This window comes from Phaenicophaeus curvirostris, chromosome Z (genome assembly GCF_032191515.1).
Source record: "Phaenicophaeus curvirostris isolate KB17595 chromosome Z, BPBGC_Pcur_1.0, whole genome shotgun sequence".
NCBI lineage: Eukaryota > Metazoa > Chordata > Aves > Cuculiformes > Cuculidae > Phaenicophaeus > Phaenicophaeus curvirostris.
Window position 1 is genome coordinate 22,727,130 of NC_091431.1, and position 16,615 is coordinate 22,743,744.

The following is a 16,615-nucleotide window of genomic DNA, read 5'->3' on the forward strand; positions in this document are numbered from 1 at the left end:
TGTCATCAAGGACAGCATAAAACCACAATGAACATTTTACTTGTAGCCATGTAAGTGGCTCCTCCTTGTTAATGCAGGAGGAAATCACCTCCATACATCAAACTCAATCAGAAAGAAAGGTATCCTCTATTAGCCCAGCCCACACGTGATTACTGAGCCTACGTATTGGTCACTGACTGAGCCTTTACATTTGCAGTGAAAAATCAATCAAAAAGTATACCCTGCTACTGGGTTCACCTTACCATTATTTCCTTGCTTCCCTTCCTAAATGAATGTAGACATAACAGATCTCAACATAGGTATCACAACAGGATCTCACAACAGTCTAAATTATCCATACCTAGATGATCTGATGGGATATGTTTGCATGTCTGGAGGGACCAGATACTAAAATACCTTATGCCTTTGTCTGAATTGCTATGCTTTCATAGCCTGTTTCACCTTTTACATCTTGAATTTGTTTTGAAAGGGGAGAAGAAAGGTGGGAAGAGACACAACAATCTAATAATATTTTCCTAGCAAGCTAACTCACCTCGGCACAGGAAGCTGCTGATGCTTTGTCTGCCTCTCTCTCTCTTCTCCCCACACACAGCATGCACATTGCTGAAAGAAGGACTGAGACTGTGCTCACAAAAGCAGGCTGAGTAAGAAATGGAAAATCATAGGTCGTGATTAGCATCTGCTTGAAAGCATTCATTGTTAGGTATTTAAAAAAATAAAAAGATTCAGTTGAATGCACAGCCTCCTGGCTAGCTTGTAGAAGAGGCAGTGATTTCCAGTAAATAACGGATCTTGTATTTTGCATTTTTGAAGCGAGCTTGTTCCTAAACGACAAGGATTCATAGCCGTCCTTCTTTTTACGCATGTATCATGCTGGTTGGTTGTGTGGATGGATTAACTGTGACAAGCTGTGACATCAGCAAGGGCTGGATGCTGCCTGGCTGTGTAGTTTTGTAATGCATCCTCCCATTATTGCTGGGCTGACTCTTTAATGCTATAGGGTGAGTGAATTATGCGTAGCATAGACCCAGGATGTACTAAAGACTTCGGCACTGTGCCTCTCTGCAGAAGCTGTGCCATAACTGTTAAGCAAGCAGATTTTCAGTCCCTAGTAACACAAATGATGTAGCTGAGAAGCAAGTGCAGAGTAATGTTAATGCTAATAAATAAACCCAGAAGTGGTAAAATATGCCAGTTCTTTATGTGGGTGCAGTAGTTTTTTGCCTTGCAACTTTGAAAAAAGCCTCTGAATGAGGTTTTTGGTCTGCAAAGCATGTGTGAAAAACACAGGCTGTGTTTTGCCTGGGGAGTGTCAGGAAGAAAGAATCAGTGTTCACGGACCTGCAAAAGGTCAAGTGATCGTGATTATTTTTGGATATGGGGATTTCATGGAAGGGAGAACATGTATGATACCTATACTGATCATAGAAAGCAAGAGCGAGTGGAGCAAGAACTTGGTGGAAGCAGCCGTGGTATGAATGAGTACTGCATTGTCAGCTTCCACTAAATTGAGAAGGGGGAAGTGTTTTTTATTGAAGTGTTGTTTATTAATAACACAGGAGCCTGCTGATTTTGTAGTTATTCATTAATGATCTTGTGCTTAAACCTGAAGTACAAATCTAGTGGGGTTATTTGGGTTGATATTGAGGAAACCTGGAGCAATAACAACTGAGAAGGCGTGCACTGGAACGGTGAATGCTAAGGAGGGCTATATACTCTGAGGTGTATAGAAAAGACAGGACCATTTTGTGTTTTAAAAGGGACTCGGGGGGCAACAGTTGTCCTTTTGGGAAAGATAAACTTGCTGGCTTTTCCTTACCAGGAAATCTTGAAGGTGCTGTGCTCACAGCTTACATGCTTCATTGTCACTTCAGCAGCCTACTCTCCTAGCTGAAGATATGTTACTTCTGAAGATGCTTGTGGAGGGCCTGCTAGCAGTTACAGTTTGAACTGGCATAGTTTGTTGGTGTTTGTTCCTACCTCTTTCCATTAAACATCTTGGCTTTGAACATTGAGTCCCTCTCCAGGTTAGATGGGCTCTTGTGTCTATTTTGTAATTGTAATGATCCCTAAAATGACATCACATACTTTAGAAAGCAGTTCCTTGGGACGCTGTTTCTAAGGATGCTCCTGATAGTAGTCACCTACTGCAACAACTGTTTACTCTTTATGTACTTTTGAGAGGGAGAATTTAATTATTATGCATATTTACACTCATCAGAACAGAAGTGACTGTGTTACCATTGGTCCACGTGTAAAGTGGAATTTGCAGTAACCAGCTTACTAGGCTGGACACAGATAGCTTGACACACAGTTAAGCATCTCTGTCACATGAATAGTGGCATATAATATATTATCTCAGCGTGACACCATATGAGGATAGTGTCTTAGACTGCTCTTTCACTTCTCTCCAAGACTGTAACACAGAAAACTCCCATGAATCGGTCTTTTTCAGGTGGCTCCCTCATGTACCTTTCAAGTCTGAGATGGACCAATACCCTGCTGAAAAAAATTATTTACTGTTAAAGTGTCCATTGCACCTCTCCGTTGGCAATATCTTGTGCCAGTTCTCTGTCCCTATTTCTTGGCTGCATTTACACTAGGTGGGCAGTCTTTCCCAGCAGATGCTTCCAGTGAGGATGTAAGCAAGCTCTGCTGCCTTGGGATTGGTATTAGCCAGCCACAATGGCCAATCTACTAAAAAAAAGACTGTTCTCAGACACTGGTGAAAGCAAGTGAGGTTATGTTAACTTCTGATGTGCTTGTTAACTGTGTCTACCAGAAGTAAAAAGGTAGAGGGTACCAGCCAAATCAGTCTGTCAGGATGAGAAAGGCACTAATCCAATATATAGATATTCCCCAATCATATAGATCCTAGGCTAGACGAAGCTCTCTTTGATAGGATAAATCTATTGATGGTAACCCTACATGTTACCTCTGAATTCCTAAACTGACTGTGAGCTGACAGGTGTCAGTCACAAGGCTTCCTGTACTGGGAAATTTTGTTTAGTGTAGTACAATGAAGTGAGATAAAGTCAGCTTGACGTGTTATCAGAGTTTCAATACTTGACAGCACATATATCCGGAATGGAACACTCCATGCCTATGTTTTTCTTAATGTCTGTAGATAAGATATTTGGTCCAATGTCTGTGGACCAAACTATATCCCTGGACAGAAAAGAAAAGAAGTAGATGCTGGGCACAGGAGAGAAGCTGTAGCTGTAAGACTGAGTAGCAGTATCCACAGTTGTGCTAACTGGATCAGATCTGGCTGTGATTCAGGGTGTTGACAGCAAAAGCTAGCTTACCGCTGCCCTCCCAAGAGATTAATTTCATGAATGGGAGTAGGCTGAAAGTGGCATGGATAAGAAGCACAACATGATTATTTTACAACACTTTGGCAAGTTATGCAACAGCTGCCTATGCACCTGAAAAGGATTTCCCTCTATAGTGGAAAAACCTTACTCCAGTAAAGAGAGGCGGTGGAAAGCTATTAACATGGGCCTGTAACCTTTGACTGAAAAACAGATGGCCCACAAAGCAAGCCTTCCCAAGGAAGAAAGCAACAAGATTTTGGGACAGCCAGCAAAATCCCCTCCATACTCATCACTGCTTTTCATGTTTACAACACAGTTGTTGCTTTGAAGAGGCAGCACGTACAAATCGGTCTGGAACTGAGACCATGACAAAGACTGCAAACACCTCACCAGCAAGCTCTCAGTCTCTGGAGTATAGCAGCTTCAGACCTGTGGCTTATAAGGACATTGGTACCGAGATGCCAGTAATTGTGCTTTAGTGTAGCTGCGTCTTCTGACAGGTGTCCCAGAAAAAGCCCAGTTGAGGAACATTTGAAAACAAGGCACAGACAGGACAATAATTGCTGCTTCATGTCAGAAACGTCCAACAGCTAACAACGAAAGCGAAAAATTCAGCACTGAAATGAAATGACAAGGATATAGCCTTCTGTGTGTTCATAAATAAGGACAGTGGTGTCTGGAAACCATGACTTAATGGCAGAGAGATGAGAACAGGAACAGGCTAAAAAAAATGGTAGAACATTGTAAAAGTCTGTGGGCTTGCCACTGCTATGGGTTCGTGATGCTGCCACAGAAGGTCCTAAGTCAGATATACAAAGCTGTTTTGACAACGTTGTCAGTGTCAAGTGAGTTTATCCTGGATCGGGGATTTACCTTGTCACATGCCTGTGACAGTTTTGATTTGGTCGTCAGTGTCATAAAATTATATTTATAGTACTTCTGGTAACAGCCTGACGGTTGAGCCAATCTTTCCCATACAGGATGTTTGTGAATAATACCATCTTGTGAGTTTCCTGCTGTGCCTCATGCTTGACAGTCAACACGGCTTCCAGACACCGCATAGCATGTAATCATGCAATTCAAGTTCTAGTGATCCTGTATAGGTTATTAAATAAAAGCATCAATTTCACATCAGAAAAATAACATGAGTAAGGAGAAGATCAAGATCTGAGGAAGTGGCAGTCCTATCAGTCAAGTAATCATTTTATTAATAGGAGCATGCTGCCTAGTCTGATGTAAGCAAAAATGATTCTCATTAAGTGACAAGTCAGCCAAGTACATAAGTGCCTTTGTGTCTACAAACATGACACAGGATTTCATGTTCTGTTGTCACTTCAGTCATGGGTAGGAATGGCATTCTGTTTGAAATGTTTTACTTAATTGATACAGGGGAAAAAAGTGTAAATGTACTGATATCTTAAGTGTACATGCGTCAGATAGAAGGCCTTATTTACCCACATGTTTTTACACTGTAGACATTTGACTGGAGTCAGGAAGACACTAGTTCCTTTGCTGTTATCTAAATGGTGTTATTAAGTTTTTACAAGTCAGTAGAGTTAATCATTCTTATGCTCACTGACTGTAAGTGTTCATGTAAGCAAATATTTTAATAGAACACAGGGTACAACTGGAAACAGTTAATGGATCTGAGGAAGCAAAGCTACCTTTTGCAACAAAATATTTGTCTTTGAACTTTGGAATAGGACTATGAGATTTTTTTTTAACTTATGTCTTAGCCACTCCCCCCCAAAGTTCCAAATGGCCATTCTTTAGTTCAACTGTAACTTCTAAAATGCTCTTATGGATACTAAAGTAAATAAATATCTTTTTGCTATTTGCTTCTTTCACAGCTGCACCATTTGACTTTGGCAGGAGCTGCAAGCTTATCAGTTGCTGCAGGCGTGGCAATTTCTGTCATGGTGGTACAACATACTTTAAAAGAGAAAAGTCAGCTTCAGGTTTTTGGTAGAAGAGTGTGACCATGCTGGGGCTAGGACTGTGCGCTTGGTTGCATCACATGTGGAACCGGTGCAGTGGATATGGCTGACATGCCTAGGACATTGGATCTACACTTCACTTGTACAGCTTTTGGCCCAAGCAGAGGCAAGGTGCCTGGGAAAGAGTAGGCAAGACAGCAGTGGCAGAGCTCAGGCTGCTCTGTGCCAGAGAAATTAGGTGTAGTGCTCTGGCAGAGCTGGAGAAATCAGCTTTGAGAGGCACTGGTAAGACCCCAATTAGCCCTCCTATATGACCAGGGATGGACTTAAAAAGACTTGTACACAGCGCATACTGAGTTCAGAATTTAGGCACCAGGCCAAGGCTATGGCTTGTGTCAAATGTCCGTAAGTCGCCCTACCAGAATATTGTCATCAAAAGTTCATTTTTAATTCCTATTTTGTACTCCATAATGGCAAAACTTCTTCCACCCTATCAGATTTCAGTTAAATCAGACCACATGTGCAGAGTTTATGGGAAATTACAAACTAACCCACATGTTTGTTTTCACTGGATATCAGGCAAGAAAAGCCTTTCAGGATTTTAAAGCATATCTTCAAATGTGTCATAGATGAATTGCAAGTGCCAGTTTTCATTCTCTGGGTAAAAGAGCTCTAGTGCTCCCATGCAGGTTCATGGCCAAATTTTATTACCTATGGTCCTGCAAGATTCACTAACACAAAGGGATGGATCATGGGACTACTCCTAAGTCTTTGAACACATACATTGAAAGCTGAGTAAAGGGATTACATCCTGATATCCTGGGAATACAGGAGAATTAGTAAGGAAATGCTAACAATTAAGAAAAAATTACAGATGTGTGCATAAATTCAGTATTCTTTGAAAAATACAGAGTTATTTCTCAGGTGATTTATTAAGAACATTATTAAGAAAGTTATATATTGCAAGTTATGAGGATATTAAGAAAGACTGCATATGAAACAAGGTGGAAACCAACTGGACTGGCAGTAGAAAATCAAACGGAAACTGAAAACACAGGTTAGCCAAAAAAAGCCGAGGTAAATTTTAATTTGGAAAAGAGTTAGAAATCTTAATATCATGTTAAAAACTCAACATCCAGCAAGCAAGTTCATTGTATTGCTACTATTGCTGCTGCTGGAATAGGAAAAGGGCAAAGATGGGACCAGAAACAGTACTTGCTTATGGTGAAGAGCCATTACTTTAGAGGAAGGAATTTTGTGCACAATTCCAAGATCCCTAGTTATCTGTAAATTTTGGGAGCCAAAAGGAGGCAGCCATCTGCAGCTAAGTGCCACCTTTGCTGTAATATTTACATTTCTACTTTTGATTACCTGTATTTTTCAGAGTGATGAATGGGAATCTTTACTACAATTTTACTGCCTTGGATAACCTTATGGAACTTCTGTGGGAAAATAAGCTAATTCCAGGTAAGAGCAGCTCCCTAAGTCCACAATTTCCTACATCTGTTTCTCCATGTTGTGCAATCATCAGAAAATTCCTAGAGAGCTTTCCCAAACCTGATTTTGATAAAAATCAATTCTTTTCTTACTTAGGTTTACCTCATGTCCACGTAAATGTAAACAAGGTGAGTAAAATAGTATTAGGGCAATTAAGACAACACAAATGGTTTTACATTGCTTTCAACAACAGCTTGAGATGTATGAACTGGGAAATGAGTACTCTTGAAGAGCAGAAACCATTGTACCCATTAACATGTACCTAAAACGGCCAGAGAGGCAGATACTGAAGGTATAGCTTCCTTTGAACTTTTGCAAACATCCACTGTTTAAAGTTCCCTCTGAGCCCTGAGTTTATGGTGGTAACTATTAGTATTGATTACTATAGTCATTGACAAGTATCAAGTGTGAGCAACCTCGAATCTGAAATATTCCTGGCAGTACATGTAGAAACAGGAAAGCCCATTTAATGATGTTACTTCATTAACAAGTTTGTTTTAGATAGTGAAATCACCCTTTTGTTAATCAAAAAGTGATAGCATTCACAAACAAAAAAAGAAAACCAATCTTTTGTATCTCTTTCAGGATTTGAATTGATGGGGAATCCATCGGGATATTTTTTGGATTTTGAAGATAAAGAACAGGTAGTAAGATGGAGAAACTTAATTACATTTCTGGCCAGGAGATACATAGGTAAGTTCACACAAAAAAAAAAAAGTTCTTTATTCTGTAGTAATCCCTTCTGAGAACCTCCAAAATTTCAGCGTATTGTGATCAATTTCAAGAGCCTGGATTTCTGCACACAACGCAAAAAGACCCATGCCAGAACAGACAATGGGATAATAGACCCTTTTGGGAAGAACCATGACCAACGTCCTGAATGAGTAGCATGTTATGGGTACCACATTTGGCCTGCCTCTGAGGGCTGACTTTTAAATTTGTTATGTTGTTGTCATTGTAAACCATGAGCTTGCACTAGGACATGATAATCTGAATATTTCCCGTATGCCAGCTTCAAATATCTCTGATGAGACAGAAGCCTTATCCTGAATTAAGGCTCGGTTTGTGCCTCAAACACAAGGCTGTAACTCACATCACCTTTCTCTCTGCTTTCATCTTTTTCAAATACTGCTTCATTTGATCAAAAATGAGAGATCATTTAGAAACTACCCAAATCACGTTTCCCTCATTATTAAAAATAGATAATATTTACACCTCATTGTAGCGCTGGATGTTGAACCTCACCTGCAGCCCTAATTGATAGTACTATATAGATCAGTGACTATTTGGTAGGATTGCCTGAATATGCATCTTACTGATAGATGAGGCCTCTCCTACAGATAAGTATGGGTTGGAGCATGTTGCAAAATGGAATTTTGAAACATGGAATGAACCAGACCACCATGACTTTGACAATGTGTCGATGACAGTAAAAGGTAAGCACGTTTTGAAGCACTGACTAGTGTAGTAAAGTGAGAGAGGTGTGGGGGGTGGGTGGAAGAATGAGAGTCAAAAAAGAGAGATGCTGGCAAAGAATTAAGGTAGGTAGGAGAGATAAGGAATGTGAAAGGTATACCTAGTCTGTTTTGCTAAGGTCGTGTAACTGACTCCACGATGTCCCCTGCTTGGCTATCAGTATAAATACAGGGATAATAGAACAGGAAAAACAGAACAAGAGTTACACTAAGAAGGTGCAGTTCATCATTTGAATATAAAGTAAAGTTACTGGAGGTAAAGAGGGTGAAGAGTGTAATAGGAGGAAAATTGTTCATTGGCAGATGCATGCTTTGGGAACCTGTCCTCCCAAGACCTTTGGAAGAGCCTTGTGAATGTAGCTGAGGTTTTGATGTCTTCTCATGTTGTCTGCATAGGAAAGAGTAGTCCTGGTTGTGAGGTTGTGCCAGTAAATAAAATAATAGTTATAACTTCTCCCTGTAGTTTTAGATCAAGATTCTATTTTGAGTTACCATCTTTGATACATACATCTGTTTGGAATTCAGGGTTTCTCAACTATTATGATGCTTGCTCAGAAGGATTAAGAGCAGCCAGTCCTCTACTGAAATTTGGAGGGCCTGGGGATTCCTTTCATCCCTTACCCAAGTCACCCATATGCTGGAGTCTTTTGTGTCATTGCTACAACGGAACCAACTTCTTCACAGGGGAGACTGGTGTAAGGCTAGACTACATCTCTCTCCATAAAAAGGTCAGTCCAAGATTTCATTTAAGGTTGGTTTTTAATTGGTTCAGTCCAAGTTTCATTTTATTCTGATTTATGAAGCTGACTTCCAGATGAATATCCAGCCTGTAGCAGGAAGCATTGCTGCCTATTCTAATAAAGTTTTGAAGATGTTCAGTTGTGAGATTTAAACTGAAAGCAAATTTGCCTTTGCCTAATTCCCAGGGGAGAGCAACTCCTTTACCTCTTCTCCATTTTACATTCTAGGAGGAGCTCATGCAAATATGCTGTACTGAATTATAAAAAAATACTAATACTATCTGGCCTAGAGCTCCGTGAAGACTCCAGGGATATGTTTTCAGGATATGTTTATATTTTTATGTTGTATTTACTACTGTTTGCTCACTTTCACTAAACAGAGTGGAAATGTTGTTGCAGGGAGGTGGGAGTTCTCTCTACATCTTGCAACAAGAAGTAGAAGCAGTTGAACAAATTCAGAAGCTGTTTCCAAATTTTACTTCTGTTGCCATATACAATGATGAAGCAGATCCACTGGTTGGATGGTCCGTTCCACAACTGTGGAGAGCTGATGTGACTTATGCAGCTATGGTTGTAAAGGTAACTTGTTTCATTGAGTGTCTTGCCACAGGAAGATTCGTGACACGTTAATGCAGTTGCAAAAGTAGACTTACAGTAAATTTTTAACCAGGTACTCAGAATAATAGATCCAACAAGAGGAGATCTCCCTATTGATACAGCTGGGGTTTCCCTGGATAGCCTGTTTTTGGTAGTTTTATTGAGTTTATATTACTTTTATACATCTTCCCTTTGAAAACAAACAAACAAACAAACAACGACTAAGAACTAGCCTTCCATGTATTGGAGAATATGTCAGATATTGTATACAGTCCCTGAGTTAGGTCCATGTGATAAGACTACACCAACACATCCCCTCTCCATGTAACACTACTGCTATCATCTACTACTGCTAGCTATTACCTCCCTTATGCGAGATATTATTTCCCAGCTTGTATGTAAGTTTATTTCATCAAGAGACATAAGATGTAATGAAGAAGTCCCTTGAGCTGTCAGCATAAGCCCATTCTTCAGTTTTGGATGCTGTCTGTACATGTGGTCTTAGTAATTACTGCTAGTAATCAGTGCTGTTGATCAGAAAAGCAAAAGGAGAAGAGAATGCTCAGCCTTCCTGCCCCGGCAGGAATTCTGTCCTGGCCCTAGAGCAAGCTCAGCTCTTGACCTTGCATAGACTCATAGAATCATACAATGATTTGGGTTGGAAGGGACTTTAAAGATCATCCAGTTCCAACCCACTTCTATGGGCAGGGACCCCTCCCACCAGACTGGGCTGCTCAAGGCCCATCCAACCTGGCCCTCAGTACTGCCAGGGAGCGGGCATCCACAACTTCACTGGGTGACTTGTTCCAGTGCCTCACCACGCTCATCTAGAAGAATTTCTTCTTAATGTCTGATATAATCTTAGCCTTTCCAATTTAGAGCCATTCCTCCTCATTGTGTCACTACATGCCTTGTAAAAAGTCCCTCCCCAGCTTTCTTGTAGGCCCCCTTCAGGTACTGGAAGGTCACCATAAGGTGTCCTTGGAGCCTTCTCTTCTCCAGGTTGAACAGCTTCAACTCTCTTGGCTGGTCCTCATAACGGAGGTGCTCCAGCCCTCTGATCATCTTCGTAGCCCTCCTCTGGACGCATTCCAACAGTTCCATATCCTTCTTATGTTGAGAAATCGAGAACTGGGCACAGGAGGACTCTAGGTGGGGTCTCGCAAGAGTAGAGTAGAGGGGCAGAATCACCTCCTTCACCCTGCTGGCCAGGCTTCTTTTGGTGCAGCCCAGGTTACGTTTGGCCTTCTGGGCTGTGAGCACACATTGGCAGCTCATGTTGAGCTTCTCATCCATCAGCACCCCCAAGTCCTTCTCTGCAGGGCTGCTCTTAATCATGTTGTCCCCCAGCCTGTATTGAAACCACAAGTTGCACTGGCCTGGGTGTAGGACCTTGTACTTGGCTCTGTTGAACCTCATGAGGTTCACGCAGGCCTACTTCTCCAGCTTGTCCAGTTCCCTCTGGATAACATCCCATCCTTCTGGTGTGACAAGTGCACCATTCAGCTTGGTGTCATCTGCAAACTTGGTGAGGGTGCACTCGATCTCACTGTCTCATCAATGAAAATATTATAGAATCATAGAATCATAGAATAACCAGGTTGGAAGACACCCACCGGATCATCGAGTCCAACCATTCCTATCAAACACTAAACCATGCCTCTTAGCACCTCGTCCACCCATGCCTTAAACACCTCCAGGGAAGGTGAATCAACCACCTCCCTGGGCAGCCTGTTCCAGTGCCCAGTGACCCTTTCTGTGAAGAATTTTTTCCTAATGTCCAGCCTAAACCTCCCCTGGCAGAGCTTGAGGCCATTCCCTCTTGTCCTGTCCCCCATCACTTGGGAGAAGAGGCCAGCACCCTCCTCTCTACAACCTCCTTTCAGGTAGTTGTAGAGAGCAATGAGGTCATTAAACATTATTATTAATATTAAATATTAAACAGCAGTGCTCAGTACAGACCCCTGAGGATCCCTGCACAGCAAGAGTACCCACTGCGGGTTTGTTGCTGTGTGAGCCACTACCTCATACAACATCTAGAGTCCAAGTGCTCTTATGCAAAGTAATAATTACCAAACGTGGGAGCATGTCTGTCACCTGGAAACGATATGTTTCATCAGCTGTTCCTGTGGAGACAAAGGCTCACAGCTCTTATAGGCTGCACACAGAGGCAGTCTTCTCCAAGCTATTGACTGTATTGCAGGAAGTTTGTGAGAGCAACCAATAATGTTTATAATATGGATATGGTGATATGAAGAGAAAAAACAAAGGACATCCAACGGAAAATTAACACTTGGGTGGATAGGAGCTGGAGCCCTTTATTCCTTCAGGGATAATATTATGAGACCTTTTCAGTTGTTAGCCTTCTGAAATTCTGTTTGATTTTGATACTTAGGCACAATCTGGTAAACACAGAGCCGGGGACCTCTGATATGTTGAAGGAAAGCAGCACAGCAGTTAGGGAGAATTAATTCCATGTTAGCACCAAGTGGGTAAAATGACTTACTGAGGAACAGAATCCAGGACCAGCTCCCAGACATTTGTCTAATTGGTATGAAGTAACTCCAGAATTGGAGAACCATTTAGATTTAATTCATATGGTAAATCCAGATTACTAATTTAATATTCAAGATAGAGGAGTGTCATTGTTAGTGCAGTAGCCAAGGAAATATAATTTATGCAGAGTACTAGTAATAGTTATTTCAGGGTCTTTCTGCTGGCAAAACTATCTGGATACTTCAAATTTTCCAATGATTAATATATCACCCAAGGAAGAGTTTCTCCAAGAATTATGAGGAACAGTTTAGTTCTTCAGGCTTTTCTAAATGGCAGTGTGACAGCTCTTTTTAATACGCTGTTAAGATTTAAAAAAGATACAGATATTGTATGTTTGTTGGATTTTCTCTGGCATAAAGTTCTCCATCTTCCCTATGATTTTGCAGGTAATCATCCAGCATCAAAACCTGCTCCTTTCCAAAGCAAACAACACCATCAACTACACACTGCTGAGTAATGACAATGCCTTCTTGAGCTACTACCCCCATTACTTCACACAGCGGACTCTGACAGCACGTTTCCAGATGAACAATACAAAGCCACCTCATGTCCAAATGGTGCGGAAACCAGTGCTGACTGTTATGGGCTTGCTGGCACTGCTAGGTATAGTAACCACTGGTTAAATTGAACATTAAAAAACTCATCTACCTATAAGTTTCTTGCTTAAGAGAAATTATTCCAGCCATTGATACTAATATTCTTACCACTGATAGAAGCAGGATATATTCCGTCCTCTGTTTACCAGCTATGTTAAGAAAATGAAGCATCATTTCCTCTGAGAAATTAACAGCTTGGGATATGTTCCTGACAGTCTGTTGTCCATTTGATTTCATTTACTGTTTTGTTTTTGCCCTCTGTCTGCCAGCTATTCCTTTTTTGTTGACTGGTGCTTCCCTCTTGTGCCATGATATCAGGCTGCAAATGTATTCAAGTAATTGCCAGCTGTGGAAGACGCGTGCCATGTACTTAAGGAAGATCCTAATTCAGTTTTATATGCTTAGATGTTACTAGCTGAACTGCTATACATAAGAACTACCATAGTATGTGCCTCTGCTGCTGTTGTAAAATAAGCCTGACTGAATGCTATACCTGGTAAAATAAGCTACAACGTATCTCAACCTGTAGATCCTCATGTTTTAACCCTTCCTGTAACAGAAGCTGATACAGAACTGACTAACACTGATGCTTACAGAGTTGTCACTTTTTTAAAGGAGAAAAGCAGATTTTTTCCGAAGTGAACAGCAGTGAAGGCCTGAGTACTCAAAACAGCACAATTGGTGTCCTGGCATCTGTGCACAACCCAAGTAAGAGTCAACCCTCAGACAGCTGGCAGGCTACTCTACTGATATATTCAAGTGAGGATAACAGGACTTCGTCCAACATCAGCACCGTCACAGTGAATGCCACACACTTCCCCAAACTTAGAGGTAAGCGTCATGTGGGCAGCTCACATAATTGATCGTTAGGACAGAATATCTACTGAAACACTTCTGCTGTGTCACCTTTCGTTGCAAGAGTGAGTTTCGTTTGTTAACTTTCTCCCTTAGCTTTTGGGCACTCCATGATTTTCTGAAATATGATGGTGCTCTTCTGGGAACAGTTCTTTCCTAATGCCTGCACTTTGACCCTGCCTTTAATGACAGCTGCAAGTTCTGCCTTTTTGGGAAGTTATTAATCTCAGTGTCTTTAGCTGGTATGACAGCCATCATGACATGATTACATAGTTGATGCAGTTGTCCAACGAATGTGTGCTACAACTGTGCAGAAAATTAACAGGGTTTCAGTTCTGGTTATGGAAGTAGTAGCTGGAAATTTAAACTTGTCAAATTAAAATTTTAGAGCCTTGTAAGAGTGACTTTCCAATGGAAACCAGGGTCTGAAGTGTTGAAATCACTTCTGATAACGTAGATTTAAACAGTGTCCGCTACATTTATTCTTGTTAATCTTTAAATCCAAGTAAAGAGTTTACTGTCTTTCATTTGTATTCCTAAAGAGGTGGTGTTTGTGACCTATTACCTGGATAACAACCATACCAATCCCTACCTGGTCTGGAAAAAGCAAGGAAGCCCTGACTTTCCTTCCCCAGAACAGTTCCAGCAAATAAGGGATGCTGAGGTATGACCACGTGTTTTTTTTGAAGTGTCGTGTAGGTAAAGTGCTTGTAAATTGCTTAGCTACAGCTAAAGAAAAAAGAAATCAACTCAGGTAGTCAAAATTTCCTTAGCCTATGGACACGCATGCGAAAATGCACTTGCAGTCACATCAAGAAATGCAGCTGATATGTATTTCTCGACATGAGTATATGACATATGCATATGATACCTAAATGTAGATGACCTATTTCTTTGCTACTGGCCTACCTTTAGCTGAGGAGGCAGAGTTGCTCCAGAACAAGTTTCACCTTCTTTCTGAAACTTCAGTGCGCTTTGAGAGCCTCTCTGTTATGTGGCCCTGTGTATATTACAGAAGGGCTAAATTGCTGCATTAGGGAGTTGAAATGAACCCTACCGACAGCAGAAAACAAACAGCTCCCTAAGGTAGAAACTACCAAGTACAGGTTAGGAAGACACTTGGCATCTCTCAAGAGCTCACAGGGAAGCCTGCAGTTTCCCGTCATTGTCACCACTACTGAATGTACACCAGATGGGACAGAGGAGTAAGTCCTCCCAGAGGACTAGATGATCTTTAAGGTCCCTTCAATCCCAAACCGTTCTATGATTCTATGACTCCACTCTCCCTACTGAGAGAAGCCATGCCCAGTGAGCATATATGAGCAGCCTGTCTCTTTAGCTCTGTCTCCCGTAGTTTCCCTATGCATTCAGACCCCTTAGTTAAAATAAAGGAGGCCATCATTATGCTCTTCAGGGCCCATAAACAGTGATTGCCTTCAGACTTTGATGTACAGTACTATGTATTCTTTTCCCAGTCATCATAATCCATTATTGCTATGGCCTGTGGGATACTGTAGGAGCCATCATATCTTCCGTCGACAGGGCAGCAGTAAAGTTTTCAATTCACTTGGCCATCTGGTGGAACCTCATCCTCAGAGATGAGCCGAGTGGCTTTTGTTGCAAGCAATAGCTTTCACTGCACCAAGAATCTATATCTAAGAGCCGGGGGGTGATTTATGAAGACTATAAGTTTGAAAGGTATCCATGAGAGGTAATGAAAAGTGGCAGACTTTGGAATTTGTGATCAACCCAGTTTGTGAGATGGACAAACCTTCTGTTTCCTGAGGAGAGGGAAAAAAGATGAAATAGAAAAGTCCCTTGGCTTGAAGAGCTTTGATGGGTTATCAGCACATTCAAAATTTACAGTCCCAAAGTAAATATACAGTCCATTTCCACTGATGTAACAGTTGGACTTTGGGTGCTGTAATGAAAGATCATTCACAATGATTCTGTTTGGCTTCACAGGACCCAGTGACAACAGGCCCATTCCCATTTCCTGAAGATTGCATCCTGACATTGAAGCAAGACTTACCCATTCCCTCAGTCTTTCTTATCCACATCTGTGCCAGACCTAGATCTGTTCCTGATCAAGTATGTGTTGTATTTTACTGTCAGACTCGCCAAATTAGAAACTGCTCCCTGCTTTAAGTCTTACTAAGAAGAGCTGGGCTAGCATTTGGGCCTATTATTTGTTAGAAGTAGTAAATATACAGTACTTCTCTCCTTTGATGGGAAGGCTCTCCAAGGTATAATTCAAGATAAGCCATTCCACAGCAAGTGATAGGAGCCGTCACTGAGATAACTGCAAGTTTATCTATGATGATAAAATAATAATGCAGTACTAGAAAATGCAGTATCTTTTTGCAAATTACATTATGTGCTACCAGGCTTGACAACAGCTCCCCAGTTAATAATTGATAGCTAAAAATGAAATGGAATCATTGCTGTCATAGATTAGATGTCTGTATCTGCTTATTCAGTCCCACCCCCGTTCATCCTCTGAAGTTTCTCTCTAAGGTTGACAGGTTGGAGACATAGGCTACAAAGCCACAGAGACAGGAATTTTGGTTTTATCCCCTGGTCTCCGTTGAAAGAATAAAAGCAAATAATTAGTAAGGAAGGATGAACACAAAAATCTGACCTGGCTGATTGGTTTGTATGCTTTCTTGCATGTGTCTTTGGACAGGTGACTGGTGTTCGTTTGATCCCTCTCACAAAGGGACAGGTCATTGTGTTGTGGGACGATGAATGTGTAAATTCAAAGTAAGTAACTTTTAAAACAAAATGGATATAACTGAATTACCAGCACATTACTCCTTAAGTTGCCAGCAGTCCTACAAAGTGAAACGACTTTAGAAATTAATGACTACTTGCACCTTGAGAGATGCTACAGTATATTTGACAATGAACTGTAGGATCTACATGCAGTAACTATGGAGAACAACCCTGACTTGTGGTCTGAGCAAGGGAATCTGCCTGTTGCTCACCAGCATCCAGTGGCATTTTTGAGTGACTTGCCTTCAGCACATCAGACAGGAATATCTA

The 16,615-nt window shown here is 41.2% G+C and overlaps 2 protein-coding genes across 4 annotated transcripts in view; one reads left to right on the forward strand and one right to left on the reverse strand.

Annotated features, from left to right (window-relative positions):
- Window positions 1-16,615, forward strand: part of IDUA (alpha-L-iduronidase) — a 46,007-nt gene that overhangs the window by 24,628 nt on the left and 4,764 nt on the right. For both annotated transcript variants that reach the window (XM_069880678.1, XM_069880679.1), the window contains 10 exons: window positions 6,639-6,721; window positions 7,337-7,444; window positions 8,092-8,187; window positions 8,752-8,954; window positions 9,366-9,545; window positions 12,506-12,722; window positions 13,331-13,546; window positions 14,113-14,234; window positions 15,536-15,661; window positions 16,257-16,333. In XM_069880678.1, coding sequence (XP_069736779.1) covers window positions 6,639-6,721; window positions 7,337-7,444; window positions 8,092-8,187; window positions 8,752-8,954; window positions 9,366-9,545; window positions 12,506-12,722; window positions 13,331-13,546; window positions 14,113-14,234; window positions 15,536-15,661; window positions 16,257-16,333 — 1,428 coding nt within the window. The remainder of the gene's footprint in view (window positions 1-6,638; window positions 6,722-7,336; window positions 7,445-8,091; window positions 8,188-8,751; window positions 8,955-9,365; window positions 9,546-12,505; window positions 12,723-13,330; window positions 13,547-14,112; window positions 14,235-15,535; window positions 15,662-16,256; window positions 16,334-16,615) is intronic.
- SLC26A1 (solute carrier family 26 member 1) overlaps window positions 1-16,615 on the reverse strand; it is a 34,613-nt gene that overhangs the window by 15,199 nt on the left and 2,799 nt on the right. The window contains exon 1 of one of the 2 annotated variants that reach the window (XM_069880674.1): window positions 533-712. The exons of the other annotated variant lie outside the window; for it this stretch is intronic. Within the exon in view, the coding sequence (XP_069736775.1) occupies window positions 533-697 (165 nt within the window). The 5' untranslated portion in view covers window positions 698-712. Of the gene's footprint in view, window positions 1-532; window positions 713-16,615 lie in introns of those variants that run through there. 2 annotated transcript variants of the gene reach the window in all.